Below are 21,006 nucleotides of genomic sequence, written 5' to 3' on the forward strand. Positions count from 1 at the left end.
AGGGGGGTGATCAATGACAGGGGGGTGATCAATGACAGGGGGGTGATCAATGACAGGGGGGGTAATCAATGACAGGGGGGTGATCAGGGAGTCTATATGGGGTGATAACCACAGTCATTGATCATGCCCCTGTAAGGCTCCATTCAGACGTCCGTATGCGTTTTGCGGATCCGATCCATCTATCAGTGGATCCGTAAAAATCATGCGGACATCTGAATGGAGCTTTACAGGGGTGTGATCAATGACAGGGGTGTAATCAATGACAGGGGGGTGATCAGGGAGTCTATATGGGGTGATCAGGGGCTAATAAGGGGTTAATAAGTGACAGGGGGGGGGGGTGTAGTGTAGTGGTGCTTGGTGCTACTTTACTGAGCTGCCTGTGTCCTCTGGTGGTCGATCCAAACAAAGGGGACCACCAGAGGACCAGGTAGCAGGTATATTAGACGCTGTTATCAAAACAGCGTCTAATATACCTGTTAGGGGTTAAAAAAAACACATCTCCAGCCTGCCAGCGAACGATCGCCGCTGGCAGGCTGGAGATCCACTCGCTTACCTTCCGTTCCTGTGAGCGCGCGCGCCTGTGTGCGCGCGTTCACAGGAAATCCCGGCTCACGCGAGATGACGCGTATATGCGTCGCTGAGCGCAGGGCTGCCACCTCCGGAACGCGAATCTGCGTTAGGCGGTCCGGAGGTGGTTAAAATGGAGTGTGGCAAAATGGAAGACTGTTCTGTGGTCAGACGAGTCACGATTCGAAGTTCTTTTTGGAAATCTGGGACGCCATGTCATCCGGACCAAAGAGGACAAGGACAACCCAAGTTGTTATCAACGCTCAGTTCAGAAGCCTGCATCTCTGATGGTATGGGGTTGCATGAGTGCGTGTGGCATGGGCAGCTTGCATGTCTGGAAAGGCACCATCAATGCAGAACAATATCTTCAGGTTCTAGAACAACATCTGCTCCCATCCAGACGTCATCTCTTTCAGGGAAGACCCTGCATTTCTCAACAAGATAATGCCAGACCACATTCTGCATCAATCACAACATCATGGCTGCGTAGGAGAAGGATCCGGGTACTGAAATGGCCAGTCTGCAGTCCAGATCTTTCCCCTATAGAGAACATTTGGCGCATCATAAAGAGGAAGGTGCAACAAAGAAGGCCCAAGACGATTGAACAGTTAGAGGCCTGGATTAGACAAGAATGGGAGAGCATTCCAATTTCTAAACTTGAGAAACTGGTCTCCTCGGTCCCCAGACGTCTGTTGAGTGTTGTAAGAAGAAGGGGAGATGCCACACAGGGGTGAAAATGGCCTTGTCCCAACTTTTTGGGGATTTGTTGACACCATGAAATTCTGATTCAACATATTTTTCCCTTAAAATGGTACATTTTCTCAGTTTAAACTTTTGTTCCGCGATTTATGTTCTATTCTGAATAAAATATTAGAAGTTGGCACCTCCACATCATTGCATTCAGTTTTTAGTCACGATTTGTATAGTGTCCCAACTTTTTTGGAATCCGGTTTGTATATTACACCCCGTATTCTATATTACAGTCCACATTCTATGCTACATTCCATATTTTATATTACACCCCACATTCTATATTACACCCCATATTCTATATTACACCCCACATTCTATATTACACCCCACATTCTATATTACACCCCATATTCTATATTACACCCCGTATTCTATATTACACCCCACATTCTATATTACAGTCCGTATTCTGTATTACACCTCATATTCTATATTACAGTCCACATTCCATATTACACCCCATATTCTATATTACACCCCATATTCTATATTAGACCCCACATTCTATGTTACACCCCACATTCTATATTACACCCCATATTCTATATTACAGTTCACATTCTATGTTACATTCCATATTTTATATTAGACCCCACATTCTATATTGCACTCCATATTCTGTATTACACCTCATATTCTATATTACAGTCCGCATTCCATATTACACCCCATATTCTATATTACACCCCATATTCTATATTAGACCCCACATTCTATATTACACCCCACATTCTATATTACATTCCATATTTTATATTACACCCCATATTCTATATTGCACTCCATATTCTGTATTACACCCCATATTTTATATTACACCCCACATTCTATATCACACCCCATATTCTATATTACACCCCATATTCTATATTACACTCCATATTCTATATTGCACTCCATATTCTGTATTACACCCCATATTCTATATTACAGTCCACATTCTATGTTACACCCCACATTCTATATCACACCCCATATTCTATATTACAGTTCACATTCTATGTTACATTCCATATTTTATATTGCACCCCATATTCTTTCTTGCACGGTATAACTGAGACCTTCCATCTGAGTTATCCTAAGCCACCTCTAGAATTAGTAATGGCATCTCAGAGGAGCCAGGTCAATATATGTAACCGTACAATGAAAAATATGGGATAAATGTCATCATCCTTCCTCACCTTGCTCCACTGGACATTGTATTATTTCATCCTTAGTGAGATTCCATAGAAGATCCTGGTCCCAACGTAACGTTCTCCGATGCTCTTTGCAGGGTCGACTATATAGTGGTAGGGTCTTTATTAGATGGGAAGTTTTGACCACCGCCCTGCTGTAGGAGTATCTGTCTGGTCTATCAAAGTCAATAGGATAGTCTGAGATCCATGCTCTCAAGAGGACGTCCGTCACTTGGATGGGGTGCCTCAAGAAATAGTCTTCTCTGTACACGATCTGGTCTGGAAAGTCCACCTTCATTTCTCTTGTTGACTCTGTGTCATTAGGGCTGCAAGTCCAACGTCTTTTAAATATACCAACCAGGGGCTTTGTAAGTGAAGAGGCCAAGATGTCAACGTGGACAACCTGGTTCCTCTCACAGTGAAAGAAAACTACCAGGACTGGACTCTTGGACACTTTCTCTGGTGGCCTGAGGAAATCGATGAAGGATCTTTGGGTGGATTCTGTCTGAGATGTGACCATAGGCATCCAGCAGCACTAAAAACAAAAGACAATGGTTGAGATTTACTATTACGCCTGAATCTAGGGTTTCTCCATTTTTCTGACTCGTTCAAAAGGGTAGGACTTAGCAGGAAGGGGTGTGGCTTCACAGAAAATCTGCAGGGCCTAAGTTGCATCGTTTTAAGCCAAAATTGCATCAGAATTGTGTCTTAAAATTCTGTCTCAACGTAATCCAACCAATAAATGATATAGAGTTAGACAAAGAGCATCTATCCCTGCAACACATTTATCATCCAGTCTGAAACACTGCGATAAATCTGGGGCAGAGCTAGACAGCCGGTCTATGTTTATCCCATCAATAGGATTACTAAATCTGCCCCAATATGTATAATTTTTATAAAATCATCACAAATACACAGTATGCCTCCTGTATAAGAAGCAGAACATCGGGCTAATGGCTCCTTATAAACCTAGATCAGTGGTAGAACATTAGGTTGAGGGCTTCAGATAACCCAAAATTAAACATTAAACATTAGGTTGAGGGCTCTTAATGAAGATAGATAAGCAGTAAAACATTATGACCCTAAATAAGTAGTAGACATTATGACCCATTATGACCCTAAATAAGAAGCAGAACATCAGGCTGAAGGCTGCTAATGAAGCTACATATGAAGTAGAACATTAGTTTGAGGGCTCCTTGTAAATCTAGATCAATAGTAGAACATCAGGCTGAGCCATCTTTATGGACTTGGATAGGTAAGAAAACATTAGGTTGAGTGTTCCTTATGACCCTAGATAAGAAAAGCATCAGGCTTGAGGATTCCACATGATCCTAGATAAGAACATCAGGTAGAGTATTCCTCATACCATATATCTAAAAAAGTATCACATTAGGTTGAAGGCTCCTTTTAAACCTAGATTAGTAGTAGAACATCAGGGTAAGGGCTCCTTATTAACATAGATAAGTAGCAGAAGATTATGTTGATGATGATGACTGCTCATTGACCTAAATAAATGGCAGAGCATCAGGTTGAGGGCTTGTTTAAACTAGATAAGTAGTGGAACAATGGGATAACGGTTCCATATTAATCTGGATAAATTGGAGAACCAGGTGAAACATCAGGTTGGAGGCTCCTTATAAACCTTTATAAGAATTTAAGGGTTCCGTATGGATTCGGATAAGTAGAACATCAGGTTAAGTCCTGAATATGACCTAGATAAGTAGTATTACATCAGGTTGAGGGCTCCTTATGAACCTGGATAAGCAGTAGAACAACAGGGTAAGGGCTCGTTATGCATCTACATAAGTGGCAAAATATTATATTGAAAGGAAATGACTAATGACATTTTGGATTATACTGCCAAGGCTTATAATAGGCAATTGGGCTCATAGCTGAGCCTGCTGGTTGATAAAAGACCACAATCTAGATAATAATACACACATAGATTCACACTCATAGACAAATCAATGACAAATCTAATAGGGACAATGTACTGAGGCTGATAGATGACAATGTACTGAGGCTGATAGATGACAATGTACTGATGCTGATAGATGACAATGTACTGATGCTGATAGATGACAATGTACTGATGCTGATAGGTAGTGATGTACTGATGCTGATAGGTAGTGATGTAATGATGCTGATAGATGACAATGTACTGATGTTGATAGATGACAATGTACTGATGCTGATACATGACAATGTACTTATTATGACAGATGACAATGCACTGAGGCTGATAAATGACAATGTACTGAGGATGATAGATGACAATGTACTGATGCTGACAGATGACAATGCACTGAGGCTGATAAATGACAATGTACTGATGCTGATAGATGACAATGTACTGATGCTGATAGATGACAATGTACTGATGCTGAGAGATGACAATGTACTGAGAGATGACAATGTACTGATGTTGATAGATGACAATGTTCCAATGCTGATAAATTACAATGTACTGATGCTGATAGATGACAATGTACTGATGCTGATAGATGACAGTGTAGTGATGCTGATAGATGACAATGTACTGAAAGATGACAATGTACTGAGGATGATAGATGACAATGTTCCAATGCTGATAAATTACAATGTACTGAGGCTGATAGATGACAATATAGTTTTGCTGATAGATGACAATGTTCTAATGCTGATAGATGACAATGTACTGATGCTGATAGATGACAATGTTCCAATGCTGATAAATTACAATGTACTGATGCTGATAGATGACAATATAGTGATGCTGATAGGTAGTGATGTACTGATGCTGATAGATGACAATGTACTGAGGCTGGTAGATGATAATGTAGTGAAGATGATAGATAACAATATACAGATGCTGATAAATTAAAATGTATTGATGCTGATAGATGACAATGTACTGAGGCTTAAAATACTAATAAAACGACAGTCTGGTGGACATGATAGATGTCAATGTACTGGTTATGAAAAATGACAAAGTACTGATTCTAAGAGGTGAAATATATTTAGAGGCTTGTAGCTTAACCTCCTCAGGACCGCCGTATGCAGGATTGCGTCTTTGCGGCGGCCCTGCTCTTCTGGGTGGACGCGCCGGCGCGTCCTCTCGCGAGACGCGAGATTTCCTGTGAACGCGCGCACACAGGCGCGCGCGTTTAAAGGAACGGAAGGTAAGAGAGTGGATCTCCAGCCTGCCAGCGGCGATCGTTCGCTGGCCGTCTGGAGATGTGATTTTTTTAACCCCTAACAGGTATATTAGACACTGTTTTGATAACAGCGTCTAATATACCTGCTACCTGGTCCTCTGGTGGTCCCCTTTGTTTGGATCGACCACCAGAGGACACAGGTAGCTCAGTAATATGTTGCACCAAGCACCTCTACACTACACCCCCCCCTTGTCACTTATTAACCCCTTGATCACCCCTGATCACCCCATATAGACTCCCTGATCACCCCCCTGTCATTGATTACCCCCCTGTCATTGATCACCCCCCTGTAAAGCTCCATTCAGATGTCCGCATGATTTTTACGGATCCACTGATAGATGGATCGGATCCGCAAAACACATACGGACGTCTGAATGGAGCCTTACAGGGGCGTGATCAATGACTGTGGTGATCACCCCATATAGACTCCCTGATCACCCCCCTGTCATTGATTACCCCCCTGTCATTGATCACACCCCTGTAAAGCTCCATTCAGATGTCCGCATGATTTTTACGGATCCACTGATAGATGGATTGGATCCGCAAAACGCATACGGACGTCTGAATGGAGCCTTACAGGGGCGTGATCAATGACTGTGGTGATCACCCCATATAGACTCCCTGATCACCCCCCTGTCATTGATTACCCCCCTGTCATTGATCACACCCCTGTAAAGCTCCATTCAGACGTCCGCATGATTTTTACGGATCCACTGATAGATGGATCGGATCCGCAAAACGCATACGGACGTCTGAATGGAGCCTTACAGGGGCGTGATCAATGACTGTGGTAATCAGCCCATATAGACTCCCTCGTCACCCCCCTGTCATTGATTACCCCCCTGTCATTGATCACATCCCTGTAAAGCTCCATTCAGATGTCCGCATGATTTTTACGGATCCACTGATAGATGGATCGGATCCGCAAAACGCATACGGACGTCTGAATGGAGCCTTACAGGGGCGTGATCAATGACTGTGGTGATCACCCCATATAGACTCCCTCATCACCCCCCTGTCATTGATTACCCCCCTGTCATTGATCACACCCCTGTAAAGCTCCATTCAGATGTCCGCATGATTTTTACGGATCCACTGATAGATGGATCGGATCCGCAAAACACATACAGGCGTCTCCCTGGAGCCTTCCAGGGGGGGTGATCACCCCATATAGACTCCCTGATCACCCCCCTGTCATTGATCACCCCCCCTGTCATTGATCACCCCCCTGTCAGGCTGCATTCAGATGTCCGTATGATTTTTACGGATCCACGGATAGATGGATCGGATCCGCAAAACACATACGGACATCTGAATGGAGCCTTACAGGGGGGTGATCAATGACAGGGGGGTGATCACCCCATATAGACTCTCTGATCACCCCCCTGTCATTGATCACCCCCCTGTCATTGATCACCCCCCTGTAAGGCTCCATTCAGACATTTTTTTGGCCCAAGTTAGCGGAAATTATATATTTTTTTCTTACAAAGTCTCATATTCCACTAACTTGTGTCAAAAAATAAAATCTCACATGAACTCACCATACCCCTCACGGAATCCAAATGCGTAAAAATTTTTGACATTTATATTCCAGACTTCTTCTCACGCTTTAGGGCCCCTAGAATGCCAGGGCAGTATAAATACCCCACATGTGACCCCATTTCGGAAAGAAGACACCCCAAGGTATTCCGTGAGGGGCATATTGAGTCCATGAAAGATTGAAATTTTTGTCCCAAGTTAGCGGAAAGGGAGACTTTGTGAGAAAAAAAAATAATAATATCAATTTCTGCTAACTTGTGCCAAAAAAAAAAAATTCTATGAACTCGCCATGCCCCTCATTGAATACCTTGGGGTGTCTTCTTTCCAAAATGGGGTCACATGTGGGGTATTTATACTGCCCTAGCATTCTAGGGGTCCTAAAGCGTGAAAAGAAGTCTGGGATCCAAATATCTAAAAATGCCCTCATAAAATGAATGTGGGCCCCTTTGCGCATCTAGGCTGCAAAAAAGTGTCACACATGTGGTATCGCCGTATTCAGGAGAAGTTGGGCAATGTGTTTTGGGGTGTCATTTTACATATACCCATGCTGGGTGAGATAAATATCTTGGTCAAATGCCAACTTTGTATAAAAAAAATGGGAAAAGTTGTCTTTTGCCGAGATATTTCTTTCACCCAGCATGGGTATATGTAAAAAGACACCCCAAAACACATTGCCCAACTTCTCCTGAGTACGGAGATACCATATGTGTGACACTTTTTTGCAGCCTAGGTGGGCAAAGGGGCCCACATTCCAAAGAGCACCTTTAGGATTTCACAGGTCATTTACCTACTTACCACACATTAGGGCCCCTGGAAAATGCCAGGGCAGTATAACTACCCCACAAGTGACCCCATTTTGGAAAGAAGACACCCCAAGGTATTCCGTGAGGGGCATGGCGAGTTCCTAGAATTTTATATTTTTTGTCACAAGTTAGCGGAAAATGATGATTTTTTTATTTTTATTTTTTTCCCTTACAAAGTCTCATATTCCACTAACTTTTGACAAAAAATAAAAACTTCCATGAACTCACTATGCCCATCACGAAATACCTTGGGGTGTCTTCTTTCCAAAATGGGGTCACTTGTGGGGTAGTTATACTGCCCTGGCATTCTAGGGGCCCAAATGTGTGGTAAGGAGTTTGAAATCAAATTCTGTAAAAAATGACCAGTGAAATCCGAAAGGTGCTCTTTGGAATATGGGCCCCTTTGCCCACCTAGGCTACAAAAAAGTGTCACACATGTGGTATCTCCGTATTCAGGAGAAGTTGGGGAATGTGTTTTGGGGTGTCATTTTACATATACCCATGCTGGGTGAAAGAAATATCTCGGCAAAAGACAACTTTTCCCATTTTTTTATACAAAGTTGGCATTTGGCCAAGATATTTCTCTCACCCAGCATGGGTATATGTAAAATGACACCCCAAAACACATTCCCCAACTTCTCCTGAATACGGAGATACCAGATGTGTGACACTTTTTTGCAGCCTAGGTGGGCAAAGGGGCCCATATTCCAAAGAGCACCTTTCGGATTTCACTGGTCATTTTTTACAGAATTTGATTTCAAACTCCTTACCACACATTTGGGCCCCTAGAATGCCAGGGCAGTATAACTACCCCACAAGTGACCCCATTTTGGAAAGAAGACACCCCAAGGTATTCGCTGATGGGCATAGTGAGTTCATGGAAGTTTTTATTTTTTGTCACAAGTTAGTGGAATATGAGACTTTGTAAGAAAAAAAAAAAAAATCATCATTTTCCGCTAACTTGTGACAAAAAATAAAAAGTTCTATGAACTCACTATGCCTATCAGCGAATACCTTAGGGTATCTACTTTCCGAAATGGGGTCCTTTGTGGGGTGTTTGTACTGTCTGGGCATTGTAGAACCTCAGGAAACATGACAGGTGCTCAGAAAGTCAGAGCTGCTTCAAAAAGCGGAAATTCACATTTTTGTACCATAGTTTGTAAACGCTATAACTTTTACCCAAACCATTTTTTTTTTACCCAAACATTTTTTTTTATCAAAGACATGTAAAACAATAAATTTAGAGCAAAATTTATATATGGATGTTGTTTTTTTTTGCAAAATTTTACAACTGAAAGTGAAAAATGTCATTTTTTTGCAAAAAAATCGTTAAATTTCGATTAATAACAAAAAAAGTAAAAATGTCAGCAGCAATGAAATACCACCAAATGAAAGCTCTATTAGTGAGAAGAAAAGGAGGTAAAATTCATTTGGGTGGTAAGTTGCATGACCGAGCAATAAACGGTGAAAGTAGTGTAGGTCAGAAGTGTAAAAAGTGGCCTGGTCTTTCAGGGTGTTTAAGCACTGGGGGCTGAGGTGGTTAAAGATAATGCTCTAAGACTGATATATGATAATATGCTGAGAGTGATACATAATAATGTACTGAAAATGTACTGAAAATGTTAAATATTAATACACTGGCTATAATAAATTAAAATATAGTTGGGTAAATGTGAAAAAATACACTACATTGGTCCATGTTGCCCCAGACCAATGACAGAACATGGAGGACATCAATGACACAAGGAGGGTAAAAAACTAACACAGATAATCAATAAAGCATGTGTCTGAGAGAGCTCCCATCCTGACCTACGTAGCGGTGATAGGATTGCATAGCATCATATTGATATATGATGCTATGTCACCCTGAGACTTCTGGAATGTATTGTATAACACTGACAGCATTATGTCTAGAACTCTAAGGGTTACATATAGTGTTGAGTGAGCATGCTCGGCCGAATACCAGTTCGGCTCGAGCATCGTGATGCTGGGCTGAATACCTCGAATGCGATGCTTGAGTCAGTGTATTTAAATCCAATTTAGCCTCTATTTCTGAAAAGTTTCTGCCAGGATTTGAACTCACAACCTTCTACATTAGGGGCAAGGACTTTAGCTACTAAGCTATAAAGCTGAATGATAAACTGGGTCAGAAAAACCTCATCGTAGTTTGTCATGTAGTAAGTATTCCTATACAGCAGAAGTATCATTTCATATTTCAGTGCAGTTTAACATGTAGCTGTATAGCGTAGTGGTTAAGGTTCTTGGCTCTAAAGTTGTGAGTTCAAATCCCACCAGAAATTTTTCAGAAATATAGGCTAAACTTAATTTAAATATATATATGTTTTTAGCTATAATATATTTACATATATTTAGAATATATAATAATATATTGTAATATATGTAAATATATTATGGCTAAAAACATTAGTAGTAGTTACCAACATATTATGCATTCATATACAGTGGGGGAAATAATTATTTGACCCCTCACTGATTTTGTAAGTTTGTCCAATGACAAAGAAATGAAAAGTCTCAGAACAGTATCATTTCAATGGTAGGTTTATTGTAACAGTGGCAGATAGCACATCAAAAGGAAAATCGAAAAAATAACTTTAAATAAAAGATAGCAACTGATTTGCATTTCATTGAGTGAAATAAGTATTTGAACCCTCTAACAAAAAAAGACTTAATACTTGGTGGAAAAACCCTTGTTTGCAAGCACAGAGGTCAAACGTTTCTTGTAATTGATGACCAAGTTTGCGCACATTTTAGGAGGAATGTTGGTCCACTCCTCTTTGCAGATCATCTCTAAATCCCTAAGGTTTCGAGGCTGTCTCTGTGCAACTCTGAGCTTGAGCTCCCTCCATAGGTTTTCGATTGGATTAAGGTCCGGAGACTGACTAGGCCACTCCATGACCTTAATGTGCTTCTTCTTGAGCCACTCCTTTGTTGCCTTTGCTGTATGTTTTGGGTCATTGTCGTGCTGGAACACCCATCCACGACCCATTTTCAGTTTCCTGGCAGAGGGAAGGAGGTTGTCGCTCAGGATTTCACGATACATGGCTCCGTCCATTTTCCCGTTTATGCGAATAAGTTGTCCTGTGCCCTTAGCAGAAAAACACCCCCAAAGCAAAATGTTTCCACCCCCATGCTTGACGGTGGGGACGGTGTTTTGGGGGTCATAGGCAGCATTTTTCTTCCTCCAAACACAGCGAGTTGAGTTAATGCCAAAGAGCTCTATTTTGGTCTCATCAGACCACAGCACCTTCTCCCAGTCACTCTCTGAATCATTCAGGTGTTCATTGGCAAACTTCAGACGGGCCTGCACATGTGCCTTCCTGAGCAGGGGGACCTTGCGAGCCCTGCAGGATTTTAATCCATTGCGGTGTAATGTGTTTCCAATGGTTTTCTTGGTGACTGTGGTCCCTGCTAATTTGAGGTCATTAACTAACTCCTCCCGTGTAGTTCTAGGATGCTTTTTCACCTTTCTCAGAACCATTGACACCCCACGAGGTGAGATCTTGCGTGGAGCCCCAGAGCGAGGTCGATTGATGGTCATTTTGTGCTCCTTCCATTTTCGAACAATCGCACCAACAGTTGTCACCTTCTCTCCCAGCTTCTTGCTAATGGTTTTGTAGCCCATTCCAGCCTTGTGCAGGTCTACAATTTTGTCTCTGACATCCTTGGACAGCTCTTTGGTCTTTCCCATGTTGGAGAGTTTGGAGTCTGCTTGATTGATTGATTCTGTGGACAGGTGTCTTTTATACAGGTGACTAGTTAAGACAGGTGTCCTTAATGAGGGTGACTAATTGAGTAGAAGTGTCTAACCACTCTGTGGGAGCCAGAACTCTTAATGGTTGGTAGGGGTTCAAATACTTATTTCACTCAATGAAATGCAAATCAGTTGCTATCTTTTATTTAAAGTTATTTTTTCGATTTTCCTTTTGATGTGCTATCTGCCACTGTTACAATAAACCTACCATTGAAATGATACTGTTCTGAGACTTTTCATTTCTTTGTCATTGGACAAACTTACAAAATCAGTGAGGGGTCAAATAATTATTTCCGCCACTGTATATATATATATATATATATATATATGGAAAAAAATTATATGTAACTTGTTCACATCTTATCAATGCTTGAGAAAGGCTCATATGCGAGCCGAAACGTCGCTTGTGCCACCTATGGGTGAATAAACCTTTTTTCACTGAAGATTCAACTGGAGTGGAGTCCGATTTCTTTGTTATATATATATATATATATATATATATATATATATATATATATATATATATATTATTATTATATATATTTTTTTAATTACACCTTTATTTTGTTTATTACAAAAAAAAAAATATAAAACATTTTCTGACATAGTTTATCATGCAGCTTTATATCTAAGTGGTTAAAGTCTTTGCCTCTAATGTAGAAGGTTGTGAGTTCAAATCCCAGTATAAACTTTTCAGAAATAGAGGCTAAATTAGAATTAAATACACTGGGGTCTCCCCAAGCACTGACTCTATATATGGACATAGCTATATATATGGAGTCAGAACAGGGACTTCTAAGCTGTGGACTCACACTGGAGGATTCCCTCACTGTACAGCGATCTTCTGCATTGACCTCAGTGGGACCCGACACCCTCCCCTCTTCAGGGGGTGCCTGGCTTAATGCTCGGTTTCTCCCATTGACGCATTAAACTCACTCGTGTGAAAACTGCCTAACAGACTATTCACAGACATCTGCACTGATGAACCACCCACAGACGTCAGCACTTTCCCAGCTCCAAATCTCATAGTCAGAATGAATCCCTGGATCAACATCCATCTCCAGAAATCGAATAATTATAACCTGTAATATATTTACATTCAAGAAAGGCATCCAGGGCCCTATTGATCTTATACAATGAGCAAGCAATTACAACCTCCTGTGGTAGAGAGCTGCATAATCACTGCTTTTACCATATAGAGTCCCATAGTCTCACTGCTCTTACAGTAAAGAGTTCATAGTCTCACTGCTCTTACAGTAAAGAGTCCATAGTCTCACTGCTCTTACAGTAAAGAGTCCATAGTCTCACTGCTCTTACAGTAAAGAGTCCATAGTCTCACTGCTGTTACAGTAAAGAGCCCATAGTCTCACTGCTCTTACAGTAAAGAGTCCATAGTCTCACTGCTCTTACAGTAAAGAGTCCATAGTCTCACTGCTCTTACAGTAAAGAGTCCATAGTCTCACTGCTCTTACAGTAAAGAGTCCATAGTCTCACTGCTCTTACAGTAAAGAGTACATAGTCTCACTGCTCTTACAGTATAGAGTCCATAGTCTCACTGCTCTTACCGTATAGAGTCCATAGTCTCACTGCTCTTACAGTATAGAGTCCATAGTCTCACTGCTCTTACAGTAAAGAGTCCATAGTCTCACTGCTCTTACAGTAAAGAGTTCATAGTCTCACTGCTCTTACAGTAAAGAGTCCATAGTCTCACTGCTCTTACAGTATAGAGTCCATAGTCTCACTGCTCTTACAGTAAAGAGTCCATAGTCTCACTGCTCTTACAGTAAAGAGTCCATAGTCTCACTGCTCTTACAGTAAAGAGTCCATAGTCTCACTGCTCTTACAGTAAAGAGTCCATGGTCTCACTGCTCTTACAGTAAAGAGTCCATAGTCTCACTGTTCTCACAGTATAGAGTCCATAGTCTCACTGCTCTTACAGTAAAGAGTCCATAGTCTCACTGCTCTTACAGTATAGAGTCCATAGTCTCACTGCTCTTACAGTAAAGAGTCCATAGTCTCACTGCTCTTACAGTAAAGAGTCCATAGTCTCACTGCTCTTACAGTAAAGAGTCCATAGTCTCACTGCTCTTACAGTAAAGAGTCCATGGTCTCACTGCTCTTACAGTAAAGAGTCCATAGTCTCACTGCTCTTACAGTAAAGAGTCCATAGTCTCACTGCTCTTACAGTAAAGAGTTCATAGTCTCATTGCTCTTACAGTAAAGAGTCCATAGTCTCACTGCTCTTACAGTAAATAGTCCATAGTCTCACGGCTCTTACAGTAATAAGTCCATAGTCTCACTGCTCTTACCGTAAAGAGTCCATAGTCTCACTGCTCTTACAGTATAGAGTCCATAGTCTCACTGCTCTTACAGTAAAGAGTCCATAGTCTCACTGCTCTTACCGTAAAGAGTCCATAGTCTCACTGCTCTTACAGTATAGAGTCCATAGTCTCACTGCTCTTACAGTAAAGAGTCCATAGTCTCACTGCTCTTACAGTATAGAGTCCATAGTCTCACTGCTCTTACCGTAAAGAGTCCATAGTCTCACTGCTCTTACAGTATAGAGTCCATAGTCTCACTGCTCTTACAGTAAAGAGTCCATAGTCTCACTGCTCTTACAGTATAGAGTCCATAGTCTCACTGCTCTTACAGTAGAGTCCATAGTCTCACTGCTCTTACAGTATAGAGTCCATAGTCTCACTGCTCTTACAGTAAAGAGTCCATAGTCTCACTGCTCTTACAGTAAAGAGTACATAGTCTCACTGCTCTTACAGTATAGAGTCCATAGTCTCACTGCTCTTACCGTATAGAGTCCATAGTCTCACTGCTCTTACAGTATAGAGTCCATAGTCTCACTGCTCTTACAGTAAAGAGTCCATAGTCTCACTGCTCTTACAGTAAAGAGTTCATAGTCTCACTGCTCTTACAGTAAAGAGTCCATAGTCTCACTGCTCTTACAGTATAGAGTCCATAGTCTCACTGCTCTTACAGTATAGAGTCCATAGTCTCACTGCTCTTACAGTAAAGAGTCCATAGTCTCACTGCTCTTACAGTAAAGAGTTCATAGTCTCACTGCTCTTACAGTAAAGAGTCCATAGTCTCACTGCTCTTACAGTATAGAGTCCATAGTCTCACTGCTCTTACAGTAAAGAGTCCATAGTCTCACTGCTCTTACAGTAAAGAGTCCATAGTCTCACTGCTCTTACAGTAAAGAGTCCATAGTCTCACTGCTCTTACAGTAAAGAGTCCATAGTCTCACTGCTCTTACAGTAAAGAGTCCATAGTCTCACTGCTCTTACAGTATAGAGTCCATAGTCTCACTGCTCTTACAGTAAAGAGTCTATAGTCTCACTGCTCTTACAGTAAAGAGTCCATAGTCTCACTGCTCTTACAGTAAAGAGTCCATAGTCTCACTGCTCTTACAGTAAAGAGTCCATGGTCTCACTGCTCTTACAGTAAAGAGTCCATAGTCTCACTGTTCTCACAGTATAGAGTCCATAGTCTCACTGCTCTTACAGTAAAGAGTCCATAGTCTCACTGCTCTTACAGTATAGAGTCCATAGTCTCACTGCTCTTACAGTAAAGAGTCAATAGTCTCACTGCTCTTACAGTAAAGAGTCCATAGTCTCACTGCTCTTACAGTAAAGAGTCCATAGTCTCACTGCTCTTACAGTAAAGAGTCCATGGTCTCACTGCTCTTACAGTAAAGAGTCCATAGTCTCACTGCTCTTACAGTAAAGAGTCCATAGTCTCACTGCTCTTACAGTAAAGAGTTCATAGTCTCATTGCTCTTACAGTAAAGAGTCCATAGTCTCACTGCTCTTACAGTAAATAGTCCATAGTCTCACGGCTCTTACAGTAATAAGTCCATAGTCTCACTGCTCTTACCGTAAAGAGTCCATAGTCTCACTGCTCTTACAGTATAGAGTCCATAGTCTCACTGCTCTTACAGTAAAGAGTCCATAGTCTCACTGCTCTTACAGTATAGAGTCCATAGTCTCACTGCTCTTACAGTAGAGTCCATAGTCTCACTGCTCTTACAGTATAGAGTCCATAGTCTCACTGCTCTTACAGTATAGAGTCCACAGTCTCACTGCTCTTACAGTATAGAGTCCATAGTCTCACTGCTCTTACAGTATAGAGTCCATAGTCTCACTGCTCTTACAGTATAGAGTCCATAGTCTCACTGCTCTTACAGTAAAGAGTCCATGGTCTCACTGCTCTTACAGTAAAGAGTCCATGGTCTCACTGCTCTTACAGTAAATAGTCCATAGTCTCACTGCTCTTACAGTAAAGAGTCAATGGTCTCACTGCTCTTACAGTAAAGAGTCCATAGTCTCACTGTTCTCACAGTATAGAGTCCATAGTCTCACTGCTCTTACAGTAAAGAGTCCATAGTCTCACTGCTCTTACAGTAAAGAGTCCATAGTCTCACTGCTCTTACAGTAAAGAGTCCATAGTCTCACTGCTCTTACAGTAAAGAGTCCATAGTCTCACTGCTCTTACAGTAAAGAGTCCATAGTCTCAATTCTCTTACAGTAAAGAGTCCATAGTCTCGGTGCTCTTACAGTGAAGAGTCCATAGTCTCACTGTTCTTACAGTATAGAGTCCATAGTCTCACTGCTCTTACAGTAAAGAGTCCATAGTCTCACTGCTCTTACAGTAAAGAGTCCATAGTCTCACTGCTCTTACAGTAAAGAGTCCATAGTCTCACTGCTCTTACAGTATAGAGTCCATAGTCTCACTGCTCTTACAGTAAAGAGTCCATAGTCTCACTGCTCTTACAGTATAGAGTCCATAGTCTCACTGCTCTTACAGTAAAGAGTTCATAGTCTCACTGCTCTTACAGTAAAGAGTCCATGGTCTCACTGCTCTTACAGTAAAGAGTCCATAGTCTCACTGCTCTTACAGTAAAGAGTCCATAGTCTCACTGTTCTAACAGTATAGAGTCCATAGTCTCACTGCTCTTACAGTAAAGAGTCCATAGTCTCACTGCTCTTACAGTAAAGAGTCCATAGTCTCACTGCTCTTACAGTATAGAGTCCATAGTCTCACTGCTCTTACAGTAAAGAGTCCATAGTCTCACTGCTCTTACAGTAAAGAGTCCATAGTCTCACTGCTCTTACAGTAAAGAGTCCATAGTCTCACTGCTCTTACAGTAAAGAGTCCATAGTCTCACTGCTCTTACAGTAAAAAGTCCATAGTCTCACTGCTGTTACAGCAAAAAATCTATAGTCTCACTGCTCTTACAGTAAAGAGTCCATAGTCTCACTGCTCTTACAGTAAAGAGTCCATAGTCTCACTGCTCTTACAGTAAAGAGTCCATAGTCTCACCGCTCTTACAGTAAAGAGTCCATAGTCTCACTGCTCTTACAGTAAAGAGTCCATAGTCTCACTGCTCTTACAGTATAGAGTCCATAGTCTCACTGCTCTTACAGTAAAGAGTCCATAGTCACACTGCTCTTACAGTAAAGAGTCCATAGTCTCACTGCTCATACAGTAGAGTCCATAGTCTCACTGCTCTTACACTAAAGAGTCCATAGTCTCACTGCTCTTACAGTAAAAAGTCCAGAGTCTAATTGCTCTTACAGTAAAGAATCCATAGTCTCACTGCTCTTACAGTAAAGAGTCAATAGTCTCACTGCTCTTACAGTATAGAGTCCATAGTCTCACTGCTCTTACAGTAAAGAGTCCATAGTCTCACTGCTCTTACAGTAAAGAGTCCAGAGTCTCATTGCTCTTACAGTAAAGAGTCCATAGTATCACTGCTCTTACAGTATAGAGCCCATAGTCTCACCGCTCTTACAGTAAAGAGTCCATAGTCTCACCGCTCTTACAGTAAAGAGTCCATAGTCTCACCGCTCTTACAGTAAAGAGTCCAGAGTCTCATTGCTCTTACAGTAAAGAGTCCATGGTCTCACTGCTGTTATAGTAAAGAGTCCATAGTCTCTCTGCTCTTACAGTAAAGAGTCCATAGTCTCACTGCTCTTACAGTAAAGAGCCCATAATCTCACTGCTCTTACAGGAAAGAGTCCATAGTCTCACTGCTCTTACAGTAAAGAGTCCATAATCTCACTGCTCTTACAGTAAAGAGTCCATAGTCTCACTGCTCTTACGGTAAAGAGCCCATAATCTCATTGCTCTTACAGTAAAAAGTCCATAGTCTCACTGCTCTTACAGTAAAGAGTCCATAGTCTCACTGCTCTTACAGTAAAGAGTCCATAGTCTCACTGATCTTACAGTACCGAGTCCATAGTCTCACTGCTCTTACAGTAAAGAGTCCATAGTCTCACCGCTCTTACAGTAAAGAGTCCATAGTCTTACTCTTCTTACAGTAAAGAGTCTATAGTCCATAGTCTCACCACTCTTACAGTAAAGAGTCCATAGTCTCACTGCTATTACAGTAAAGAGTCCATAGTCTCACTGCTCTTACAGTAAAGAGTCCATAGTCTCACTGCTCTTACAGTAAAGAGCCCATAGTCTCATTGCTCTTACAGTAAAAAGTCCATAGTCTCACTGCTCTTACAGTAAAGAGTCCATAGTCTCACTGCTCTTACAGTATAGAGTCCATAGTCTCACTGCTCTTACAGTAAAGAGTCCATAGTCTCACTGCTCTTACAGTAAATAGTCCATAGTCTCACTGCTCTTACAGTATAGAGTCCATAGTCTCACTGCTCTTACAGTAAAGAGTCCATAGTCTCACTGCTCTTACAGTAAAGAGTCCAGAGTCTCACTGCTCCTACAGTATAGAGTCCATAGTCTCACTGCTCTTACAGTAAAGAGTCCATAGTCTCACTGCTCTTACAGTAAAGAGTCCATAGTCTCATTGCTCTTACAGTAAAAAGTCCATAGTCTTACTCTTCTTACAGTAAAGACTCCATAGTCTCACTGCTCTTACAGTAAAGAGTCCATAGTCTCACTGCTCTTACAGCAAAGAGTCCATAGTCTCACTGCTCTCACCGTAAATAGTCCCATAGTCTCACTGCTCTTACAGTATAGAGTCCACAGTCTCACTGCTCTTACAGTAAAGAGTCCACAGTCTCACTGCTCTTACAGTAAATAGTCCACAGTCTCACTGCTCTTACAGTAAAGAGTCCATAGTCTCACTGCTCTTACAGTAAAGAGTCCATAGTCTCACTGCTCTTACAGCAAAGAGTCCATAGTCTCACTGCTCTCACCGTAAATAGTCCCATAGTCTTACTGCTCTTACAGTATAGAGTCCATAGTCTCACTGCTCTTACAGTAAAGAGTCCACAGTCTCACTGCTCTTACAGTAAAGAGTCCACAGTCTCACTGCTCTTACAGTAAAGAGTCCATAGTCTCACTGCTCTTACAGTAAAGAGTCCATAGTCTCACTGCTCTTACAATAAAGAGTTCATAGTCTCACTGCTCTTACAGTAAAGAGTCCATAGTCTCACTGCTCTTACAGTAAAGATTCCATAGTCTCACTGCTCTTACAGTAAAGAGTTCATAGTCTCACTGCTCTTACAGTATAGAGTCCATAGTCTCACCGCTCTTACAGTAAAGAGTCCATAGTCTCACTGCTCTTACAGTAAATAGTCCATAGTCTCACTGCTCTTACAGTAAAGAGTCCATAGTCTCACTGCTCTTACAGTAAAGATTCCATAGTCTCACTGCTCTTACAGTAAAGAGTCCATAGTCTCACTGCTCTTACAGTAAAGAGTCCATAGTCTCACTGCTCTTACAGTAAAGAGTCCATAGTCTCACTGCTCTTACAGTAAAGAGTCCATAGTCTCACTGCTCTTACAGTAAAGAGTCCAGAGTCTCACTGCTCTTACAGTAAAGAGTCCATAGTCTCACTGCTCTTACAGTATAGAGTCCATAGTCTCACTGCTCTTACAGTATAGAGTCCATAGTCTCACTGCTCTTACAGTAAAGAGTCCATAGTCTCACTGCTCTTACAGTAAAGAGTCCATAGTCTCACTGCTCTTACAGTAAAGAGTCCATAGTCTCACTGTTCTTACAGTAAAGAGTCCATAGTCTCACTGCTCTTACAGTAAAGAGTCCATAGTCTCACTGCTCTTACAGTATAGAGTCCATAGTCTCACTGCTCTTACAGTATAGAGTCCATAGTCTCACCGCTCTTACAGTAAAGAGTCCAGAGTCCATAGTCTCACCGCTCTTACAGTAAAGAGTCCAGAGTCCATAGTCTCACCGCTCTTACAGTAAATGATGATGTTGTGATGAGGATATATAATAATGGCTGTGGCAGATATATAACACAGTGCACATAATGATCAAAACGCAGCAATATGTCTTACCTGGCAAAGGAGCATGCACAGCGCCTCCACCACTCCCCACAGTCCCATTTTCTTCTCACTAGGACGTCCACTTCTCTTCACTGTGGTCCGGTGGTCAGCAGAGACACCTGGACTCTGGGCAGCACCATGCCCCCCACTTTCAGCCTGTATATGGGGAGTTCAGCACCGCAGGAAGCTGCACCACGTACTACAGTCCAGAGCAGAGCTCAGAGTCCACAGGTCTGGAGGATGAATGATCTTCAGATAAGTCTCAGGATAACCTGTTATCAGCGTCAGCAATCACTTCTTGTCCTGATCCCCTGCAGAACAGGTCACTGCACCTGCCATACAGAGCATGCACTGTGAGACGTGGAACTTCCAGCAGCCTCAATTACATCAAGAGTTAATGAGACGTTAAGAAAGTATTTGTTCAGTCACTTTAACCTTTCACTTCCTGGAAATCTTGAGGCCATGCGCAGCGATGGGAGAATACCCTACAGTCCGCAGCAAGTCCTACATATATGGGGGTGCAGAGGCTGCAGGAACACCCTGACCCTGGTTCCTCAAGGTCCTAACATAGGAAAAAGGTTGCACCCCCTAAAAGCAGCCCCGCGTTTCCAGACCCCTGAGGGTCAACCATCCGTGAAAAACGCATCGCATCCGCACTTGCTTGTAAATGCGATGCGATTTTCACACAGCCCCATTCACTTCTATGGGGCCTGCGTTGCATGAAAATCACAGAATATAGAACATGCAGCGATTTTCACGCAACGCACAAGTGATGCGTGAAAAACAACGGACATGTGCACAGCCCCATTGAAGTGAATGGGTCCGGATTCCGTGCAGGTGCAATGCGTTCGGATCATGCATTGCACCCGCGTGGGCCTATCAGAAGGGTCAAGTATCACTGGTATCCAGGCAAGACTTGAAAATAATAGG

General features: G+C 41.9%; 1 protein-coding gene across 1 annotated transcript in view; it reads right to left on the reverse strand.

The window, feature by feature from the left end:
* Window positions 1-20,416, reverse strand: part of LOC120994229 (protein sel-1 homolog 3-like) — a 73,493-nt gene extending 53,077 nt beyond the window's left edge. The window contains exons 1-2 of the mRNA XM_040422674.1: window positions 20,089-20,416; window positions 2,502-3,030 (exon numbers count right to left, since the gene is read on the reverse strand). Coding sequence (XP_040278608.1) covers window positions 2,502-3,030; window positions 20,089-20,136 — 577 coding nt within the window. The 5' untranslated portion in view covers window positions 20,137-20,416. The remainder of the gene's footprint in view (window positions 1-2,501; window positions 3,031-20,088) is intronic.
* Between the last annotated feature and the right edge of the window lie 590 nt (window positions 20,417-21,006).

The sequence above is a fragment of the Bufo bufo genome, chromosome 3 (assembly GCF_905171765.1).
Source record: "Bufo bufo chromosome 3, aBufBuf1.1, whole genome shotgun sequence".
Lineage (NCBI taxonomy): Eukaryota > Metazoa > Chordata > Amphibia > Anura > Bufonidae > Bufo > Bufo bufo.